Below are 22,500 nucleotides of genomic sequence, written 5' to 3' on the forward strand. Positions count from 1 at the left end.
CAGGCTGCGGGAGAGAGGGCTGGAAAACACTGGGGTATTGCTATGTTGTAAGTTCAGACTCTAACGCAAAGAAATGCACATTCAGGTGTTAACAAAAACATCTTTACAATGACACTCAACCTGAAATACACTTCTCTGTTGTCTCGTTTATTGTGTGTTCTAATTATTCAGATGGTATTTTGGGGAAATAATTGGGAATATACAGAGCATACAATTTGAAAGCTGTAGTGGATAATGCTGCAGGAGTGTTATGAAAGGTTTCTATAAATGTATATATTTTTTTTTCAGCCATGAAAACCTGTCCCCATTGGAAACCACTGCAACGGACTGAAACTGTCTATAACCTACATTTGTTCATAAGAAAACTGATATATTTTAACAGCCACGTGTTTCATACTCAAAAAGATTTAGTTTGGAGCAGGAGGCAATTTGAGCAGGGATGCCATCCCCCTTGTTAGCAAAATGACCAAATGGTACCTGTCCCTCTCCGTCCCCTAGTAGCAGAGAGAGTGCACGTTCAAGTTAGAATCTATGGCCCCAACCATGGCTCTGAAATATCAGTGGCCTAAAGTGTGATTTTATGCTTCTGTGTTAAATCTACGCCGTGGCTACTTACGTAGGTACGAGGAGACAAGGACCCTATGCCGTAGAACCTGACGAGCACCTCTCGAAAAATGTAACTACACTTCGCCGCGACGCACGGCACTTGGCCGTGGCTTGGTAGCGTTGCTTTCCCCCGACTCATTTCCTGGTTCTCCTTCTCCATAAACAACATGAAATCAAATAGTGTTAATTGTTTTCTGCAACAAATTTCCCACCGTGGTCAGAAAGCATAGGGGAGACAGGGGAGACTCTAGAGTCGCTACTCGCTCCGAAGCTAATCGACGTCACTCTCTCACTCGCTCTACCACACACTACCCACACATACACACATGCCGGCCCTGCTCTCTTAAAGAGATTGACGCACAAGTATAAACTTCAGGCCACTTACGTAGGCTATGGCGAAAGCTCTGCGTGGAGCCGCCACAGAACCATAAATCACACTTGACTGGGATATTGATAAATCCGTAGCACTATCCGTGCTGCTGAAGTGACACATGGATTTGCAATTGGAATTTTTCTGCGTCTCACCCTTCAGTTTTGTCTTCAAGCTGTGATATTCATGTGGTGTGACATCAGTTCCTGCTGTGTCACGGCTGTTTACACTGTAGCTGCAGGCGGCCTCCTCTCGCTCCACAGGGACAGAGGATATGTGCCTGTAATTGCCTCTGATTTGCTTTTTTCTCAGGCAGATAGGATAATTGATGAAGCTTCTGGGGTCCAAGTCAGATATAGATAGGAGGAAATGGAACAGATTAGTTCTCTCACAGGATACACAGAATGTATAGTATAGAAAATAATAAAACACTTTGATCCCCCAAACTGAGGAAGATCGTTTCTGTCTGCAGGACGATCTTCTTGGTGCTGCTCTTCTCTCAGTATGCCAGAAACGTTCAATTCCCTCTCCCGATCTACAAAGCCAAGAAAGGCTGGACTTCCTACAGGCTGCAGATCTTTAAAATGTTTCCTGTAAGTACACAACTTCTCATAAAAGTACATACATACCACCGCTTGTTGCATTTTGCAAAAACTGTGCCTGGTCTCCACTTTTGTTTCCTTTTACCTAAATATTCTGCTCTCTTTTAATGAATTAACCTTGGTTTCCTTACAACTGCCCCCCTGCCTCCACCACAAACTGCGTTCCTAACTAAATCACAAATTATTCAACAGAGCTGATCTCATTCTCCCTAGGAGGTTAAGAGTTTTCCCCTTACATGCCTCAGTGTCTTTTTCTGCCCTCTGCTGGTGATATATGAAATAATAAAAACTCTTAACTGTAAGAAAGCATAGCCATGTAAGCTGGCAACACAGTGCAACACTTTTAAACCAGTTCTTAACTTTGCAAATATTCTCTAGGAGTTAAAATGTGTTGAATGAATAATAAAATATTTATAACATATAATATAATATAAAGTCACAGTGAAACGGAAGTTTGAGCGTCTTTATCGTTAACCTCCCTCACCTATGTAAAACAGCCTTAAGACCACTTGAATCATTATATAAAACAGCCCCTAAGATCCAAGACAAAAAAAACCACGTCAATATCACCACTGCAAAATAATCACTAAGTACAATATTTTAAATTTTGGAAATTTAATAATGCATTCGAATGTTTGCTTACTTTTTAAAATCATCCATAATGCTGTTGATCCTGAAAAAATGTATTGCGCTCAACTCAAGGGAAAAAAAAAAAAAAAGAGCTACTCGGTCAGCCACTAGAGGAGAGTGCAAGATTCCCAATTGCAAAACTTCGTTTGGCAAATCATCCTTTTTGTTTTGTGGCCAGTCAGTGGAATACTCTCCCCACACACCTTATAACATGTACAAATCCTCAAACCTTTTCGAGTTTGACAAAAAATTGGTTACGGTCACAACAAAATTGTACACATTTACGATGTGTGTGTGTGTGTGTGTGTTGGGAGAGGTAAGGATTTTGATTGCATAGCATTGTGGGGGTGTGGGGGGGGCTGGTTTTAGGAAGTGGGAACGATTGAGCACATTTTTATTGTAAATTAGGTGTGACTGTGGTTGTAAAATTGTGTATTTTGATGTTTTGTATTTCACTTGCGTGGAATTTTAATTGTTTTACTGACCTGCACAGGGACTACGGGCAGAAAATAGCACTTGTGCTACAACCCGGTACAATGCATCTCTCCTTGTTCTTATACAAGGTTAATGTTAACTAGTGCATTGTCCCTGTTTAAATAAAATAAATTCTAAATGTTGTTAGATCAAGAGGTGAAATATGACGGAAGATATTTAACCTAAACCGCAGTAGTTTTTTGCTAACTGGGATTTAAACACACCTACTATGATATTGCTCTGTTAGCTACTACAATTTCACATTTTATTGGATACATTTATTTCGAGGTGAGTTATCAAAACATTAACATTTTACTATTTTACTATATATATAAACAAAAATGATATTTGGCATATATATTAAGAGATAACTGGCAGAAGGATGTAGGATTAGATAAAAGGTGAAATGTGTTTCACTTTATCTATGTCTGATAAGTGTTTCCTTTTCACCCAGATCATCATGGCCATCCTGGTGTCATGGCTGCTGTGTTTCATTTTCACTGTGACTGACGTTTTCCCGCCGGAGGTAAACAAGTACGGCTACTACGCCCGCACAGACGCACGTCAAGGAATCCTTGCAGCTGCACCGTGGTTTAAGATCCCATATCCCTGTAAGTGTGTTTGCGAGGAGGAGGAGGAGGAGGAGGAGGAAAGGATTGTTGATGTTATGCCTGTTCTCCATAAACTGTTGTCGTCACAGCTTGCAGATAGCCAAGGTTTTGGTTGCATTGATCAGTCAAGTAGTGAGGAATAATAATCTGTGTTGTGACAGTTAAAGATTAGATTAGATTTATTGTTCTTTTTATTGCACACTGTAAATGCCAGTACAATGGAATGCAGTTTATCATCTAGTCAGGTCAAAAGTCCATGAAGATAAAAAAAGATTGTTATTGTTTTTGTAGTAAGGGTTGTAGCTGTGATATACACAAAATAAAACGATTTACAAAATATATAGCACAAATGAATGCAGCTATGTACAGTAATGAAACTATGATATGTACAGTATGGACAGAAACCAATGCATAATATATACAATGGAATGATGTTACGTACAGTTGTATGTATAAATAGTTTGGGGAGAGGCAGATATTAGTATAAATCACACTAAACAATCCTTAGGACAACTTTAAAAAATTAAACTGAAAAGTATAACGCTAACATTCAAAATGAAACAAAAGTAATTTTTAAGATATTTTCTGTTTTGAATGCAGCCATTTCTCAGTTCTGACCCACTCTGTGTTTTTACCTCTAAAGTCCAGTGGGGCTTTCCTACTGTAACAGCTGCAGGTGTGATCGGCATGATGAGTGCAGTGGTGGCCAGCATCATCGAATCGATCGGCGATTACTACGCCTGTGCACGTCTCTCTTGTGCTCCTCCACCTCCCATCCACGCCATTAATAGGTAACTCTTCAGTTTATCTTGTTTCTGTTCTTCCTCATTCTCTCTAATATATGTTTGAGAATTTACTGTCTAAAAGATACTTTAATTGTGTTGTTTTTACGCTGTCTGTGTAGGGGGATATTTGTAGAGGGTATTTCCTGTGTGCTGGATGGTCTTTTTGGGACAGGAAATGGCTCCACCTCCTCCAGTCCAAATATAGGCGTCCTGGGAATTACAAAGGTAACCCACACCTGCACTCACTTGAATTTTTCCTCTTTATCCTGCCTTTTGTTTTTGACTACATGCTACCTTTTCTAAATAATAATTTAAAAAAAAATTTAAAAAAAGATTGAAGAGGACTTTATGTAAGCCTCTTAGTTTCCTGCACACTCCCATTTAGTTATTGTATTTCTTTTACCATGATTGCTTAATTATGCAAATAATTAAACAGGAGCTGAGACGATAAGTCACTTCATTGATTAGTCAGCAGAAAATTAATTGGTAACTACTTTGATAATCCTTTAGTTGTTTGAATAATTTTTTAAGAGCAAAAATACCAAGCTTTTGCTGGTACAAGCCTCTGAAATGTGAGGATTTTCTATTTTTCGTTTTTGGGGCTGTTGGTTGGACAAAACGAGCTATTTGAAGAAGTTACTTCGGGCTCTCTGCAAATGAATTCCTAATATAATCGTATATAATCTGTATATTATGTTCTATTTAACTGTAACAACAATTAGCATGTGCTATGTAATAGATGGTGCTTTCTGTTATTAATTGTTTAATCAAAATATATGTAGCTTGCCCTGACTGGCTTTCCCTTAGCTCCCTCTAATCTCTTATTGGTCTTCCAGGTGGGCAGCAGACGTGTTATTCAGTATGGAGCCGCCATGATGCTGCTGTTGGGGCTCGTGGGTAAATTCAGTGCCCTGTTTGCCTCTCTGCCTGACCCTGTCCTGGGAGCTCTGTTCTGCACCCTGTTTGGCATGATCACAGCGGTGGGACTCTCCAACCTGCAGTTTGTTGACCTCAACTCCTCCAGGAACCTCTTTGTTCTGGGTTTCTCCATCTTCTTCGGTCTGATGCTGCCGAGCTACCTTAAACAGAACCCGCTGGTCACCGGTGAGTAAAGTGGAGAGGTCCCGTATATACTAGGGCTGGGCAATACCATCTGAAATCAACATTAAGATTAATTGTCACATTTACCTCAGTAACAATTAATGGAGCTTTTTAAATAATCATTTGCACATGATTCTCTGTCCTTGTAGTGGACCTCTTATTCATTATTTGTAGTGAGCAATAAACAGTAGTAACATACATGAGTTTTTTTACTTTTGTTTAACATATTCAGTTTACGCATTTAAAACCAAAGTAAAACTAGGATCTGTTTCGCATCTCTTTCGACATTAGACAGTGTAGTGACATTAGAAAGGCTTCTGTAACAGATTGTTGAGTCTCAAATGTTCCCTGATCATGTGTGCTATTTCTTACTTGTTACTTCTCGGCCACACACGTCATATTGTGAGAACATAGGCTACGTTCAGACTGCAGGCAAAAGTGGCCCAAATCCGAATCAGAGGGTCACCCCGTGGCGCAATGGAAGTGAGGGCCGGCGCGTGCCGGCGCGTGCCGGCTGAGGTGGGATCCCGGTCCCCCAGGTGGAGTGTGAGCGCGTGCGGGGGCGAAGCCAGAGGAAACTCTGGTGGAGGCCCGTAGCGGTCCTGACGTGCAAATCGGTCGTCCGGTCACACAGGCCTTTTTTATAGTGAATTTGCAGCCATAACCCCACAAAAGGCCAAAATAACTAATTTGGCGCTCTTTCTCTTCATTTTTCTCCTCCTCAGCACCTGCTCATTAATGTTACGGCTGTCAGTACACAAACATTTTGAAATAAAAGCGAAAATGCTTACTTCCTCCATAACCTCCCTAACTTTAGTGCAACAGTGTGCTGCATCTGATGTCATTGTTACTGTTCTTTTGCGCATATGGGTCATTTCAAAACCGCAAACAGTTCACACTGGAATCTGATATAGGCCACATTTTAAAAGGTAATGTGAACAGCCTAACAAAAAATCCAATCTGAGCGAAAAATCAGAATTAGGCATTAAGACTTACGGTGTGACGTAGATGTGTTTCAGGTGGTGGAAATTGCTTTAATTTCCTATTTTTCTGACCGTATTTACATTTAGTTTGTTCTGTATCCTGTTTATTGAAGACAAAGTGTGTAGGCATGACTGCCTTGGCATATTTTTTTCTGTCCCAACTCTTCCTCATCCAGCTACAATTCTCTCCAAACTTTGAGACATTTGCCAATCATAGTTAGACTGGACAATCACTGTTAATTACCATTACTTAAAACTGCTAACACTAGGTGGAACGACGCAGACTCAACTTCCTTTGTTTTGAATAAACCCACACAAAGGGTAAAAGTACACACACACACACACACACACACACACACACACACAGACAGACTAGTTACTCTGGGTTAAGAAGTTGTGGACAAGCTGTCTGAGAGAATTAATCTACTGAACAACTAACATGACTGAAATGAGGTTGGTTAGCGTTTCAGAATGTCAGTTTGTATTGTGGCTGGAACTGAAAAATTTCCAAAACTAATACATATTTAACTCTGTTACTAAGCCCATGTCTCTTTTAAATTTCTCAGGCATAGTTGGGATTGACCACGTGTTGAACGTGCTCCTCACCACTGCCATGTTTGTCGGAGGCTGTGTCGCCTTCATTTTAGACAATACTATCCCTGGTAAGGTGTTTAATCTACTCTTTTTTCATGTGCCAAACTGATGACGTTAAATATAATCATGATCATGATATGATAATAGTTTAGAGTACAGAAAACATTTTTAAGGAAGACAATCATTAAAAAAGGCTGTGATTGGCAAGCAGATACAGGTGTACATGTAAGGACACAACATGCTGGGGATGTTATATATCAGATTTGGCCCAGGAACACTTAAAGACTAATCTAAGACTTAAATTCCTTTTCTCCTCAGGCACCCCTGAAGAACGAGGCATCGGGAAGCTGAAACGTGGCGCTGGCCTCAGTGCAGCAGAACTGGAAGGGATGAGATCGTATGATCTGCCATTTGGAATGGACTTTATCCGCAAATACCCCATCTTCAAGTACATCCCTATCAGCCCCACCTTCCAAGGCTACCAGTGGGGGAGAATACAGGAAGCCTGCAAGAGCAGAAAAGGACATGGGGATGCGGTGAAGGGGGGAGGAGTGGGAGCGGAGGGAGGCACAGCACTGGGGGAGAGTCGGGTATAGCAAACGGCTGATGCAGCAAAATCTTAAATGTTGCTGCAATGTGGGGAACAAGGGATGGTACACTAAAAGGTTGGGAGAGTGGAGGACAGAAGCGGTTGATGATTCGGGATTGTGTGGAAGAAAATGGGATGCACCTACCCCCTCGTCAGTATGCGTTTTCTTTAGCTTGTGTCAGTCTTTTCCCACTTCCCACTATGCTATTTTAGGCATGCTATAGCAAGTCACAGCATGCTATAAAAGATGTTGCCATGCGGAGGTTAGTTGGTGTGTGTCCATGTGGGTATGCAACAAGAGAATTAACAGGTTTGTTCAAACATTTATTTGCACTTTAATCCAGAAAGAGACAGATGGACATTAAACAATCGAAGCTGACTGCCCAATTCTATAAAACATATTCTGCAGAGTAGATTTGATTTTGTCAATTGAGGATTATGCAAATTCTGTTAGAATAACTTTCCTCTAAACTCGTTATGCAACCACATTAAAGACATGCACATGTTCACACACCAACAGCCTTACCAAAACTAGCTTGAACGCTACAATGCACGTCTGGATCATGCAGATTGATGGACGTGGTTTGTCAGGTTCCCTTACCCATGCAAAGTGATTGTGAAATTTAATTTTTGCACTGCCTACTGAGTTCAAAAGCAGAATGTCATTCTGCAGCTCGCACCCCCATTTCTTCAGTTAAACTCCACAGAGACCCATTTAGCAGCACATCACATCCACTCATCTCACCCTAAATAATCTCACCCTAAAGAAACTCACATTCCCCATTTTTCCTTGTTTCCATGTAGTAGAGTGCTAATATTCACAAGATCTCAAATTTAACTCTGTTTACATGTCTTGAATGTGTCAGTATTATGCATCAGTTACTAACAAGACTTTTCCTAAACACACCCTTGCAAACTTGCAACTTGAACTTGACTTGTTTTACTTAATTATGGAACTAGATTAAAGTTTTAACCTTTTTTTAAATTTGCTTATTTTACTTCTCCTAACACACGAAGGCACTTCCAAAATGAAAACCGCTTTAATTAATAATACTTCTACCGCCGTGATGTTGACAGCCGTGCATCTGCAAAAGCCACATTAATGGCACACAGTAACAGTACATAGTACATAAATACTAAAACAAAGGAGAGTAAAATGTTCTTCATCCTGTGAATACAGAGACCTCTGATCCTCTGTGTGGATCTTCTCTCACAGGGTGCTTTTAGCAGTAATGTGTGTTAATGTAGGACCTACACATACATAATCCATCCCAGAACTATCCAAACCCACTTGGCATTTCCATCACTGTGTTCAGCCAGCCCTTACATAACTGTACTGAAAGTAAAGGTGGTGGTTTTGTTTGGATATGGAGTATTTAATTATAATAGGGGTTTGAGAGAGTTTAAATGTCATATGTATACAATTTTGTTCTTTGGATCGACTCTCAGGTGATGCAGATGTCATTGAAAATGTTCCCTTATTTAATGATGTTGACTAATTCCCTAACATTCCTCCTCCTCACAACCTCGGTCACCCGTACGCCTCCCACTCTAATGCCACTTTAATTAACTGCTGATGTTTGTCTAACAACTGTTCATGTCTGTTGTAGATCATGCTGTGGCGGCACATTTAGCTGAGTAACTGAAAGTTTCGGAGCATCAGCAGCCTGTAGTTTATTAACCCAGGTGTGACCCTGCAGCGAGTATCTAATTTGACCACAATGTGTGCCTCTTGTGTGTTTTTGTTTTTATAATGGAAAACAGTAATTTAAAAAAAAACGCCATGAAAGAGTTTGCAGCATTATAATCTTAGTAAATGTCAAAATAAAAAGTAGCACAATGAGAGAGATAATCGCTAAAACAAAACTACTAAATATGTAGCCCAGCTGAGATTTCTACTAAACCAAAATGTAAAAAAGCTCTTTATTTTTATTTCCTCCTTATTGATCTCTTACCACATACCAAAACTTTTCTTAAAGCATTGGCATTTGTCGCTCTTAAGAAACTTTAAAATATAAGAAATTAGTTTGAAATCTCATCCCGAATTTCCTCACTTTTTATCTCTTTTGGTAAAGCTATTTATTTATTTATGAGCAGAAAGTTGATGTTAAATGGTTGCTTAAAGAGGGTATCTCTTGCACAAACGTATATTTATTAGTTTACTTGTTCATGCCCTGTAAAGATCGGTGTGATGATGATGATGATGATGGACCGCCCTCTACTACATTCGGTTTAGAAACAGCATGGGGGCAGAAGCTTTTTCTAAAGATGGTTTCTAATGTGAGCTTCTATTTCATTCCTGAAATTTCATAATCAGGGCCTTTTTGCTAAAAGTACTATTTGTACATGTAATGGTGCCAAAAAACATTGGGGTATCAGAGTGAGAAATACTAACCTGAAACTCTAAAATGTGCTTATTCACATTTATAATCAAGTGTGAACGTTGTCTTGTTTGATGACCTGAAGATAAGTGGCTGATTGTGATTGAACATTTTTGGGCCTTAGTTTATGGTAGCACGGTTAGCTGTAGCCCCAGTTCTGACCTCAGCACTCTATGCGTTACTCTCGTGATTTAGTCACATAATGTAAACGTTGGTAGAAAAATCAATCTTTTTATTTTTTTTTACCCGTTATCCAGCGGTGGGTGGGTTGCATCTTCAAAGTTATTTTTGTGATCTTACGGATGTTTGCCTTCTACTAAAAATGATAAAAAACGTTTGCCCAGGACAAAAGCAAAGTTAAAATCCAAGATTTTCAGACTGTGGTGCTCTGCTCTGGCAGTGAACAGCGTATATCAAATCATTTTATTTGGATGTTACCAAAAATGAGTCTTTTGATGATTCTGTAGTGTCACAGATTTTGGTACATCAGAATCTCAGCTGTTATTTTGTGACCCTATAGTACAGGGGCACACTTTTCAGTTACACCTGTCAAAATGCAGCATATAAAGTGAGATAAAACGTTTGCAATGGTTATATAGCTGAAATTCAGGTCACAGAAACTTATGAGATCAACATTTCAACATTTTTGTAGTGAATTTTTTAGTACAAGGCATGCACACATGTGACCTTGTTTTCTGTCATGTTCATTTAGCCAGCACTCACTTCTCCCATCTCTCCTCTCTCCACACTCTCTGTTTAACCCCTCAGTCCTGCTGTGAAAATATATTGGTGTCCTCTAATGTTTAGTGTAGATGGTTTTCTCATTGGAAATTCTTATTGTTGACCTGAATGCAGGAAAGAACACTGGCTGGCCACCTTATTAAGATCCTGTTAGTCATTGTCAGCTGAGTGAACCTGCCTTAACGCTAAATGGCAAAATTAACATTACATGTCTTCGTAAGCTTCCACTTGTTTTTAGCTTTTACCCTCCAGTTTTTATCATGCTTTCCTATTTTAGGATCCTATAAACGTGCATATGTGTTTCTCACATAGTTGTTAGAGTAAAACACTTTGGATTTCACAAGCACACATACTCTTCCTTGAAATTACATACAAGTCCGTTTAACCAACAGCTCTTAAGAAGGTGGCCGTAGAAGGTGTACAACACAATACATCAATCCCTTTCAGTTATTTTGAAGGGGGTGCTAACTGAAGAATATACTTTTGTGTATTAAGTGTTTTATATTTTTCAATGTTTTGGGGGTTTTTTTATACATCATTTTTATGTTTTTGCAAATTTGTAAGAAACAAATCATAACTTTTAATCTTAAATCATGCTGGAAAGCGCACCATTTTGTTGTACTTTTTATTTAAAAAGTAGATCATATTTTGAATCTGTGGCGTGGTGGAATCCTTTTGTGTGTTTTGTTAGGACCTTTTCATATTGTATTTTTTTACTCTTAACATTGCTTTCTGTCCATGTTAACACATTACAAGTTTAAATAAAGAACAAGCTGAGAAACTATAAATAGATGTAAAAACAAAAAAAATAAATGTATATTTAATGGAGTAAAGTTTGCTAAACCTTCTGGAAGAGAAATTGTGTAAACTAATTGTACTGTAGCAACACAATGTTTTATTCTATTTAATAAGATGTTACTAAATGAATGCAGTCTTTTGTCTTTATTGATAATAAAACTGAAATATGTAGCCAGTCAGATTCTAGCCGTTTGATTAAACTATAAAGTAAATGTAAATCTTATTGAGCTGTACAGAAAGATCTCTACACTACTGACCCCCAGTTTCTTTTACCACTATGAATACTATTAAAATCTCATTTTTCCAGCAGTTTCCTAGCATTTTTGATAACTGCTATCGAAATACAGTAGGCCTGTGTGGCCATGTTCAAAGCATTTTCACTACCTAAATATCAAATTGTAAGTCCAGTCACAGAATCCAGTTTAATGCTGTTAAAGGACATGAGGCAGGTGGGCAGATGTAGCCAAACTAATGTCTTTAGATAAATATCTGTATATTTTCTTCACTGTTGCCATCAAAGAAATAAGTGGGCACCCTAATATGAAAACTATTGTAAATTTATAGAGTAAAATTAAGAGATTATAGGATAGCCTTATTGTGCAGCTAAAATGGATTACAAACCAAACAAAGTGGCAACTGCCCCAGCTTTCTTGTTTGGCAATTGTTTTTTTGGCATGGGCTCAAGCCCCCCTAAAAAAAAAATATATAATTTTTTGTGCTTCAAGTTAGAGTTTGCAAACTTGTCTGTTAGTGACAGAGGTCAAACAATTACAGGTTCAAAGGGCTTGAAACAGGTTTAATATCCTGTGTCGCCGATGCTATGCACACGTAACCCAGTCAAGGAAAGGGTTAACGAAAACGTAGTGTTGGCCAATCGGAGGTGGTTGTGCCAGACTCCCACCCGTTATTACTGTGACCTATAAAGTGTCAGGTTTAGTTCCATCATAGTGTCAATAGTTTCAAAAAATGTTAGCTGACATTGTTCAGTAGCTAGCTCAGAGATTATCGGCTAATGGAATAACTGATTTAGCAGGGGGGGGGTTAGCACTTTTGCAAGGCACTATATCCTGTCACATTCTCATTAGGGGCTGAGCCCCCCTAAAGGTCAGATCCTAGAATCGCCCCTGGTTTCTGGTAATGTAATTATTGTAATTTTGTTTGCACTACTGCACAATATCTAGGGTTGTGATATGGGGCTGCTTTTTACCAAATCTTGAACCCGTCCCTTGAAAGAGGTCCCTGTATAAACTGTAGTTTTAAAAAAAATGCATTATTTCTAGGCTACTGATCCAGGACACAGTGCACAGAGTGAGTGTTTTTATTAAATACTTGAACTTCCCATGGGCTGCAATGCTACATGACTTCTGTTGAATATGACATTTTAGTGTTGAATTAGTGAGCTATTAAGGCTGCAACTAAAGATTATTTTCATTATCGATTAATCATTTAAGTCTATTAAACATCATAGTAGTGAAAATCGCCCATTAGAACTCACCAAATTGATGCCAGATTTCTTGTTTTATGCAACTAACGCTCCAAAATCCAAAAATAATTTCATTCTTATTTTGAGCTTTTATCGGAAGCTGCTACAAGACTTTTACATTTTTTTGTGTACCATCTTAATACTCACCTTTTTTAATGGGTTGGCAGAGTTTGACATTGACATTAAATATTTAGTATTCGCGTTTATCACTTAAAGTAAATTTTGGGTTCCGCTGAATATTAACCGGACTGATGGTGTGCGCGTGCTCGGCTCCCATTGTTTTCGTGTTTTCATTCATCTCCGCACGCAGCGCGAACAAAGGGGCGTCAGGGTCGCGCTCTGATTGGCTCCCGGCCACCCGACGCTGCCGCGAGCTCCGCCACAGCAGATGGACCTCTCGTGCTCTCCTCCTCCTCCTCCTCCTTGATGCACGAGCCCCAGTGATTGTTTCAAACGGCAGGAGAGCTAGCGAGTTGAACAAGGAGTTTATCGTTAACGGACATTTCACCTTTAACGGGGAAGAAGAGGAAAGACAGGAGGAGGAGGTGGAAAAGGAGAACCGGAGAGCCTGCGTCCACCGGGTTTGGTGAGCCAAGATAGGATCTCCAAAAGTCGGCCGGAATCGGACAGAAGCGTCGCTGTAGCTCAGTAGGCTGATTGTGATGATGTCTGGGTTGATGTGGCGACGTGGACAGCGTGTAGTTTGATAGCGTGATTGTTTGCACAAAAAGAATACTTAAAAATGTTTGTAAAACAATGAATACAAAATAGCAACATTTATTTATTTCATAATAAGAACGGGCGACACATTTATCGACTTAAAAATCTCGAATATGAGGCGTGTTTGGTTTAAATCACATGCATGCTCTGTAACACTTTAGCCTAAATCTTGAGCAGAACATGATACAAATTCTGTATTTTATCAAATTTTGTCTTTAGCAGGGAGTGTGTAGGCCTACGTGTTAGTAAATCAGGTTACATAACAAGCAATAGATAGTTAAGATTCCTCTCAGCACACATAAGGCTGGCTAGACAGAGACAGTGCTTTAGGACAGACCCTATGCCAAAAAGTGAATAATGTTCTGGCTTGTAATGTACACTCAGCTGCCAGTTTGTTAGGTACACCTAGCTAACACTAATGCAGTACAACAGCCCTGCAATGAAGTCTACCTTCATGGTGTTACAATGCTCAGTTGTTATTGAAACTGTTTTAGATATGTGTTGATTCAACTGTATGGTAGTAGTATTTTGTCTACCTACATATGGGAGTGAACAAAGTATTAAAAATAATACAACAATTAAACAGCAGCCTCCAAAATCATCACAAGGTTGAATAACAAAAAAAAAAAATCATAAACTGAACATTAGTCTATAGGTAGGATTCTTTGCAGTGCTGTTATACTAGACTGCATTAGTTTTTGATAAACTAGCAACTGAGTGTACTCTTAATCTTTAATAAAGTATCCAGTCAGCTAGGGCTGCAGTCGAAAGCAAAAAGAGCCCGTGGTGACAACTAAAAATGTTAATGTTTTAAACAGTCCAAAACCTGAAGATCATAGAAGACCAAGAAAACTAGAAAATATTCACGTTTAAAGAGCTGGAACAAGTGAGTATTTTGCTGTAAAATAACTGAAATAATGGTTAATCTATTATCAAAATAGTTGCAGATAAATATCTTCTTTCTAATCATTGCAGCTCTACAGTCAACAAAGGAGCAGGAATAGTTTCAGCTTGAGAATCTGGAAGCCATATTTAGATTCTTGCAATGTGTTTTGACAACCCCAGTATGCCTAATGAGGAGCAGGACACACACACACACACACACACACACACAGAAAACACACACACTACTTTTGGCTCAGGGTTGTGGGCTAGTTCTCAGATGTTTTTTCGTGTTGCTATGACAGTGGTAACAATAGTGAGGCAGAGCTGTAGTCATGTGCAGGCTGGAGGCAGGGGTGGTGGTGGGTTTGAAAGCAGACAGGAGGAGGTTTGGAGCTATTCATGATCCATTTCAGCCAAAAACGTTAACAGAGGCGGTTCAGAGGCAACAGGGCGAGAGGGCAGAAAACAAGCGAGCATGTGTGTGTCAATAAAAGAGAGAGAGAGTGGAGGGGGGTGGGGGGGTCAGGAAGTTCTGGTCATGAGTTTGAATAGCATGTCGGATGGTTTCCAGTCTTACACAAGGGAATCCCTAAGGAGACGGAGGAGAAAGCCGAATGGGAAAAACAGTCCAGACAGCAGGAGAAAAAATTCCTAATCAGAAACATTGAAATAAATCGAGTTTGTGAGGTACGAAACAACTAAGCAGATGAAGGCGATTGAGATAAAGATACAGAGAAAGAGGGGAAGATGGATACGGAGGGTTGACTGATGTTGTAATGAGGCAAAGAGGGATTCAGGGAGTCATTTAGGACTACATTTGGACAGAGACGAGCTCCCTGATCTGAAACAGGACTGGGTCAGCGGTGGGTCAGTCTGGCTGCATTCATATGCTGCTGTTGGCTTTAAAACAAAAAGCAGAGATCGCAGCTTTCTGCAGTCTAAATGTCACACAGATCATTTGTAATGGATAACAGCTATTACTTGTCGGAACTGTTTTGGTTAAACATCAATGTATTTAAAACAATTTTACAGGTTTTAATCTTGAGAAGACCCTGAACATGGTGTACAAAAGTCCAAGGTAGTTGCCGTTGCTTTATGAAAGCTACATAAATTGTATTATGTAAGTATGTTAATTTAAGGGATTGTCTGCTATAGTAGAGCTGGAAAATACTGACAAATTAGATTTTAATATCAATACTGCAACAATGTTTTGAGGGTAACTGGTGGTGCTTTGAGGCAATATTTCCAATCCAAACTAGGTTTGTAAGATGGCCTTTGACAAAAACATAAGTTATGTGGTTATGATTGCCAAATAAGTACAATACCTCACTACATACCTGGGGACACTGAGGTCATTTCCTTAGTATTTTTTCTGTGAACTTTTTATTTAAACAACCTGCGTTCTTCAACTGAAACTCAGATATGGTCGGTATTTCAATTTTAATTTGAGTTCTTTCGGGCCAACAAACTAAACCGTTCATATTAGACAACAGCATTTAGACTTTGATTTTGAAAGAAAATACAGAAAATATAGCTGAACAGGTAACACACAGGTATTGGCATCAAATGTCTAGTCCGACTGATAGTCTTGTTTGCCTTAATTGCTGATTTAAATATGTTGCCATTTTTAGGCTTTTTGTTCGCCTTTCGGATAACATCTTACAATTGAGATGTTTTCTTTCCTTTGATAATTAAAAACATGTTCAAGAAAAATGTATCGAAAAAATATTTTAGTATCATATTGGCACTAGTAGTGAAATGTTTTAAACTATGCTGAGCCCTACCTAACTGTAATGTAGCCTTTACAGCTAGGGAAAGATGAAGCTTTGTCACAATATTACAATAAACGCAAACCCTTTGCTCTGTCATGTGGTTTGAGACAATTCTGAGACCTTGACCTGAACAAAGCACTTCAAATCCCCTTTGGACAAAGTCTAAAGTCAAAAATACACACTCACAAGTCTGTTATTCTGCAAAAAAATGTTTTACAAACCGCAAACCTAAACAGGGTGCACATTTATTACAACAGTGAACATCAGGGAACGATCAATTTTGTTTTCAGATGATAATTTAGTTGACTTAAAGTTTGCGTTGGTCTTGTGGCACACAATTATAACATTGTCTTGGTTTGACAGCCGGCCCACGTCTGTCTCTGACCGCTGGCATCACCCGCTAATGAGTCTACGAGCACAGCTGTCCTTGACCACGACTGCGATATTAAAGACTAATGATTTCCATTGTGTAGCTGAATGGTTGAGCTTTTGAGCGCTTGCCAGGGCTAATATAGGTGCTGAAATATTGATAGACCTTCACATGGGGCTGGGCTGATTGGTGTTTAATATTTAATGTGTCCACAAAAACTGAACACGTTTATTTCAGAGATTGACAGGCTCAGGTTATTTATCAGCAGTGTGTGTTTAAAGTTGCTACTTTATTCCGATTGTCAGGTTTTGAATATCTTTGCTTTTGTATTTTGTATGTGTCTAATCAGGATCAGAAAAGAGGAAAGAGGGCCATTTATGTGTGGGTCTTATCAGTTTTTCTACCAGTGCTCATGTGTGTGTAACTCTTTGTTTGGGTGGCATGATAATTCATCTGTGCTGCTTGAATTGAGGAAGCTTTAGGCCGTGTCAGGGCTCGTGTCAGTTTCCTGTGTGACTGAAAGGAGGAAGTGATTTAACGGAAGGGGAGCACTTCCTTTAAACACCCCCACTTCTTTCTTGTCTGTTCGCTGTCACACTCACAAGAAAAGACGCTTGAAACCGACACCTGAGTGACAAAACTGTTAATACCTGAGGATACATAAAGAGTCTACCTGCCTTAACCTTTAACTCTCTCTCTCTCTCTCTCTCTCTCTCTCTCTCTCTCTCTCTCTCTCTCTCTCCATCTGCAGTTCCCCTTTCTGGTGATTCAACAAGACCACACAGTCTTCACTACGGTAAGACCACTTGTAGTCTTGTAACTGACATTTATACCACATGTATTTTTGCAGTAATGTCTTTCTGACTTGTAGTATTAATACTTTGTTAGTTGATATGTTATAGAGGCACTGAATGTGCTCTATGCAGACTGCATGTTTACTGTGGTGGATTACACAGTATTTACAAGTTTAAAAGTGTGCTAATTTATATTAATAGCATACGAAAATAAACTGTAGGAAAAATACACTAGACTACTCTACATGTAAATGCTAACATACTCCCAACAATAATCCTAACAAGCTGATGTTCAGCAGGTAATTTACCTTAGTTTAGTTTAGCATGCTAACATTTGCTCATTAGCACTAAACACAAAGTACAGCTGAGACAGTTTTGCAGGTATCCAGTCATAAACCAAAGTACTGGACAAATTTGACCTGATGATGGCACTAGAGGAGTCATGGGATCACCAAATTAATTTGGATATATTATCTGGGAACCATTATCTGGGAACCAACAAAATTGCGTGCCAATCCATCTAGTAGTTGTTGAGGTATTTTACTGGATAAGTGAAATCTTTAAGGGAAAGTCAGAGGATCACCAAAGTCATTAACACCATGAATATCTGCACATAATTTTATAGCAATCCATCCAGTATTTGTTAAGATATTTCACTAAAAATTGTCAACCTCATTATGGCGCCAGCAGAAAGGTCAGTAGGATTTACCTTCTGGGGACCATGAATGTCTTTACCAAATGTTGTGGCAATCCATTCTATAATTTTTTTTATATTTCAGTAAGTGGTGGACAAACATGACTAGTCTAATACAAAGAAAGAGCAAACAATATTTATTTTAGTTGTCCAGGGAATAAAAAGTCCAATCTTCTAGAGTTTTGAGATGAATCCTCTTGGATGAGTCGTGAAATGTCGTCAATTCTTTCCTCAATTATTACCTCCGCCAAGGAGGTTAGGCCCTATTTGTTTTTCGGTTTCCTTTGTCCGTTTGTCCGTTTGTTTGTTTGTTGGTTTGTCTGTCAGCAGGGTTATGGCAAAACTACTGCCGATTTTCATGAAACATGGTGGAAGGGTGTAGCATGGGCCAAGGAAGAACGCATTAAACTTTGGAGCAGACCCGAGTCACAGGGCAGATATACAAATTATTTTTAACTTTTGTTAACATTGCGCAATAGGGCGTTTGGGCTGCATTCATGTGGTGTCGGAATAATCGGGAAAATGAGTTCTCTACTGGTAAAATTCTCACTGCATTACCTTTTTGAGATAGGGCATGCCTTGGTGGAGGTCTGGTGGAGTGTCCTTCTAGTTTCATTTATGTTACACTGTGTATAGATACAAATATGATAGATAAATGCATATGATAGCTTGCTGAGAGATAAATGTTTAAGCAGCTGAAATGATTTGGCTGTGCGGGTGGCACATGTGTCCTCCACCTGTTTATCACCTTCCTGGGGCTTCTGTCCTGCCTTCTCTGCAGATACACAAAGACAGATACACACAAACATTTAGCAAAGAGGGAAGAAAAACTTTACAAGGTGATGGCTGAGTGCCATTTAAAACAGCTGCATGTGTGCAGAGAGGCAAAGACATGAGGAGAGAATTAAAGGGGTGACAGGAAAGAAAAGAAATCTTGTAGGCAAGAGGAGGAAGAGTGTAGAGAGCAGCTGTCTCACTTCATCACACACCAAATGTTTAAACTGTTAACTATGAGTTGATCTGTATCTTAAAGGAAATGCATTGACTGGACACTAGATATGATCAGATTGTATTGTTTACTTTGTGGAGCTTTACCTCTTTCTCTTCCTGCAATTAATCTACTCCTCTCCAGGTTTCTTGTTTTCATCTATGTTGCTCGCTGCTGGTCATGAGGAGTCATGAGACTGAATCAGATGGATGAAAATCTAGTAACTCTGTGTTGCTTCTTTGTCTCTCAGCTCCTCTCATGCTTACTGAGAATGGATGATACAGAGTACGGGGTTCAGATTGGAGAGAACAAGTTCATCAGGAAGTAAGGATTAAACAACTCGCTGTTTCTCACACACACATACACATATACAAACACCTGCATATACCAGTTTATTTACCCTTCATTAACCTTTGGTATGTGTATGTTAAAATATTCAGTCCATGGTTTAAAATAACAGTGTGTCAAATAGTTAAAGTACAACTCAGGTTTTACAAGTTTCAGCCTGTTAATAACAAACTTCTGCATACTTTACCGCTGGCCATTTTCCAAGCATACATACATTTTTTGATTGATGTAGTATGTAACAACTTGATTTAGGTATAAGTGAGTACCACATATACTGTAGCCTCACAATACACTATAAAACAACCAAGATGGTCACCAACTTCAAAAAAGATTTATATATATATATAAGGATACACTGTATCCTTAAGGATACAGTGTTTTCTGATCAAAACCTCATTTAAAAAAGCCAACATATTACCTAAAGACAGCCAGGCATTAGTTTATTTTTAATAAAATAAAACATGTAAAATCAGTGGCATGCTTCTTTTTAAACAGCATTTCCTACTCAGTGACTTAAAATCTCTGTCTCCAGGGCAACCGTCCTCTCACATCTGAAGACGTACAACCTATACTATGAAGGACAGAATCTGCAGCTCAGACACAGAGAGGTGGGTATTTACAGTTTACTCTGTGTGTATGTGTGGGCTTGTTTAACAATATTCGTGGGGTCCAAAAACCGGGAGTCCAGTATACTTGTGGGGTCCCGACAGCTTTGTGGGGCCAAAATGCGGGACCCCACAAGTTTAAAGGGCTGTTTGAGGGTTAAGACTTGGTTGTAGGATTAGGGATAGAATTAGGTTATGGTTAGGGTGAGGGTTAAGGTTAGGTATTTAGTTGTGATGGTTAGGGTAAGGGGCTAGGGAATGCATTATGTCAATGATGGGTCCCCACAAAGATTGTGTGTGTGTGTGTGTGTGTGTGTGTGTGTGTGTGTCTCTCTCTCTCTCTTCTTATTTTTATGTTTTATCCTCCTCTTCACCACTGTCTGCCTGTCGCCCTTTTTACTTTCTCTATCGGTCATTTGCGATTTAATATACCCTACCCATTATATGCTGTATCCCCAAAGGGGTAATAACGGCCCATTGTGTGTATTTGTATATATGTGTGTGTGTGTGTGTGTGTGTGTGTGTGTGTGTGTGTGTGTGTGTGTGTGTGCATTAACCACAGCTCCTCTCTCTAAACAGGAAGAGGGGGAGCTGATTGTCGAGGGCTTGCTGAATATCTTCTGGGGTCTGCGGCGACCAATCAGGCTTCAGATGCAGGATGACCACGAGCGGATCCGACCGCCCCCCTCCTCTACGTCCTGGCACTCGGGTTGCAATCTGGACAGTCAAGGGTGAGAGATCCAGACAGATCCTGTTACACCTCGCTGACCGGAAATGGTGATACACAGCGGGTCAGCGGGGAGCAGTTAAAGATTATGTCTCGTTTGTCTGCTGAATAATGAAGTTAAATTAAATAATTGATTTCCACAGTTTGCTAAATCCTTTTGGCAATGGTCCTTAGACATAAGTGAACCTTTTAACCCACGTCCCAGGCTCAGTTTTGGATTTTGCCCCAGGCTACCGCACAGATACATTTGTGTCAACAGGTTTGAAGCCCCATTTTCAGGTCTGTAATCCCATTCATCATTAGAAGCTAATTTACAGGAAATAGATTAAATAACATCAACACCACAGCTGTAAAGTTGCGTTTTATTAGGTTGGACACCAGTTAGCAACAAAAAAACAAGTCTGGCTATCAGTTTTTTGAACTGCGAGTTTTCAAAACAATATACACACAACCTCTCAAACAGAAAGCTCCAAAGAGGCCAAATAATCCATATTGATATTGCTGGTACATCAGTCCAAAAATAAGCAAAATTACTTCAAATATGAAAAGAAATCTCTCACAGAACACACAAAAACTGTATCAACAAAGAGGAACAGCTGTCACATGCTGAAACTAACCAACAGTGATGTGACGTACATACCGCCTGTGGTGTAGAAATGGTTAACAAAATGCTGCTGCTTGGCAGGAAATCTTATAAGAAGACCCAGCTCTTTATCAGTGTTTGCTATTGTAATGTTGTACTCCAAAGTTAAAGTCTGACACTGTTGTACTGTAACTCCACCTCACTTCTGTCTCAAAAGCAATCAAAGTGTTTTTGATCTACAGCCAGTTTGTATCTACAAAATATTTCCGGCTGTATCTTTACAGTCTCTTCATCTTTTACTCTCTATTGTCTCCGTTGTCAAGTTCCCCCAACAGCACAGATGGTCAACAAATGACACAGCAGAGCCCACCCACAGTGGAAGTGACAGAACCTGACAGCCAACCAGAGGACGACGGTGTGATGGAAGAGCAGGCAGAAGGTGAGAAGCTTTATTGATAGTATAAATATGGTAGCATACTGTATATCACTCACCTTGGCTATAATAATGATCAAGTGAACAACATCATACATCAATCCCAAAACAACTGAATTAATAAATAATACAGTTTAGCTTTGTTCAGTTCCCAAAAAAAAAAAAAAAAAAGAAACCTAGCATTACGTCATTAAGATCAAATAAGTGCATATCCAAGACATTCCACTTCCAGGATTGCTCCGTTGCCTTCTGCGGGATTTCACTCTTTTCGGCCAGATGTCCGTTACTCTCTGTTTTCTTTGTGTTGGAATTTTAAACTCTGGTGGATTTGTGAGGACTATGGTTAACTGCTCCTCAGATCTCTGCAGGGTAAATCCAGACAGCTAGCTAGACTATCTGTCCAATCTGAGTTTTCTGTTGCACGACTAAAACACCTTTTGAACGAACACATTCCACCAAAACAAGTTCCTTCCCGAGGCTATTTTGCAGTGACAATTGTGATTAGTTTGAAGAAATGCCAATAAACCAGAGCTTTTTCTCCCATCCCGGAATGCTATGTGGACTAGCCAGACCCTCTTCCGCAGCGCTGGAGGAAGGTCTGGCTAAGTGAGACTAAGATCAAATTAACCGTGGACCAAATATCTAATTAACCCTCAGCTGCTTTATAAAAACATACCATCACTGTTGGGTGGAAACCTCTTATCTCCAACATGGCGATTTTGCGTGAGGAAGAAATTAAAGTCTTATTTGTAGTTTGTCCAGTTTGAGTTTTTTTCCACTCTTTTAAAGGAGGTTTGAATATGACAATGGTGATACAAAATATCGCATTTCTC

At 39.5% G+C, this 22,500-nt stretch overlaps 2 protein-coding genes across 3 annotated transcripts in view; both read left to right on the top strand.

The window, feature by feature from the left end:
- slc23a2 (solute carrier family 23 member 2) overlaps positions 1 to 11,574 on the top strand; it is a 53,746-nt gene extending 42,172 nt beyond the window's left edge. Inside the window, exons 8-15 of the mRNA XM_078251090.1 lie at positions 1 to 47; positions 1,449 to 1,569; positions 3,137 to 3,293; positions 3,937 to 4,084; positions 4,198 to 4,303; positions 4,915 to 5,182; positions 6,729 to 6,824; positions 7,075 to 11,574. The exon at positions 1 to 47 is cut by the window's left edge and continues 135 nt beyond it. Coding sequence (XP_078107216.1) covers positions 1 to 47; positions 1,449 to 1,569; positions 3,137 to 3,293; positions 3,937 to 4,084; positions 4,198 to 4,303; positions 4,915 to 5,182; positions 6,729 to 6,824; positions 7,075 to 7,352 — 1,221 coding nt within the window. The 3' untranslated portion in view covers positions 7,353 to 11,574. The remainder of the gene's footprint in view (positions 48 to 1,448; positions 1,570 to 3,136; positions 3,294 to 3,936; positions 4,085 to 4,197; positions 4,304 to 4,914; positions 5,183 to 6,728; positions 6,825 to 7,074) is intronic.
- A 1,597-nt stretch (positions 11,575 to 13,171) lies between these two features.
- The window catches only part of rassf2b (Ras association domain family member 2b), a 12,679-nt gene continuing 3,350 nt past the window's right edge, over positions 13,172 to 22,500 (top strand). The window contains exons 1-6 of one of the 2 annotated variants that reach the window (XM_078251093.1): positions 13,172 to 13,334; positions 17,247 to 17,291; positions 19,222 to 19,295; positions 19,852 to 19,927; positions 20,504 to 20,655; positions 21,558 to 21,673. In XM_078251093.1, coding sequence (XP_078107219.1) covers positions 19,243 to 19,295; positions 19,852 to 19,927; positions 20,504 to 20,655; positions 21,558 to 21,673 — 397 coding nt within the window. In that variant the 5' untranslated portion in view covers positions 13,172 to 13,334; positions 17,247 to 17,291; positions 19,222 to 19,242. Of the gene's footprint in view, positions 13,335 to 17,035; positions 17,292 to 19,221; positions 19,296 to 19,851; positions 19,928 to 20,503; positions 20,656 to 21,557; positions 21,674 to 22,500 lie in introns of those variants that run through there. The other variant, XM_078251092.1, reaches the window with a different exon arrangement.

Source organism: Sander vitreus, chromosome 5 (assembly GCF_031162955.1).
Source record: "Sander vitreus isolate 19-12246 chromosome 5, sanVit1, whole genome shotgun sequence".
In the NCBI taxonomy this organism is placed as follows: Eukaryota; Metazoa; Chordata; class Actinopteri; order Perciformes; family Percidae; genus Sander; species Sander vitreus.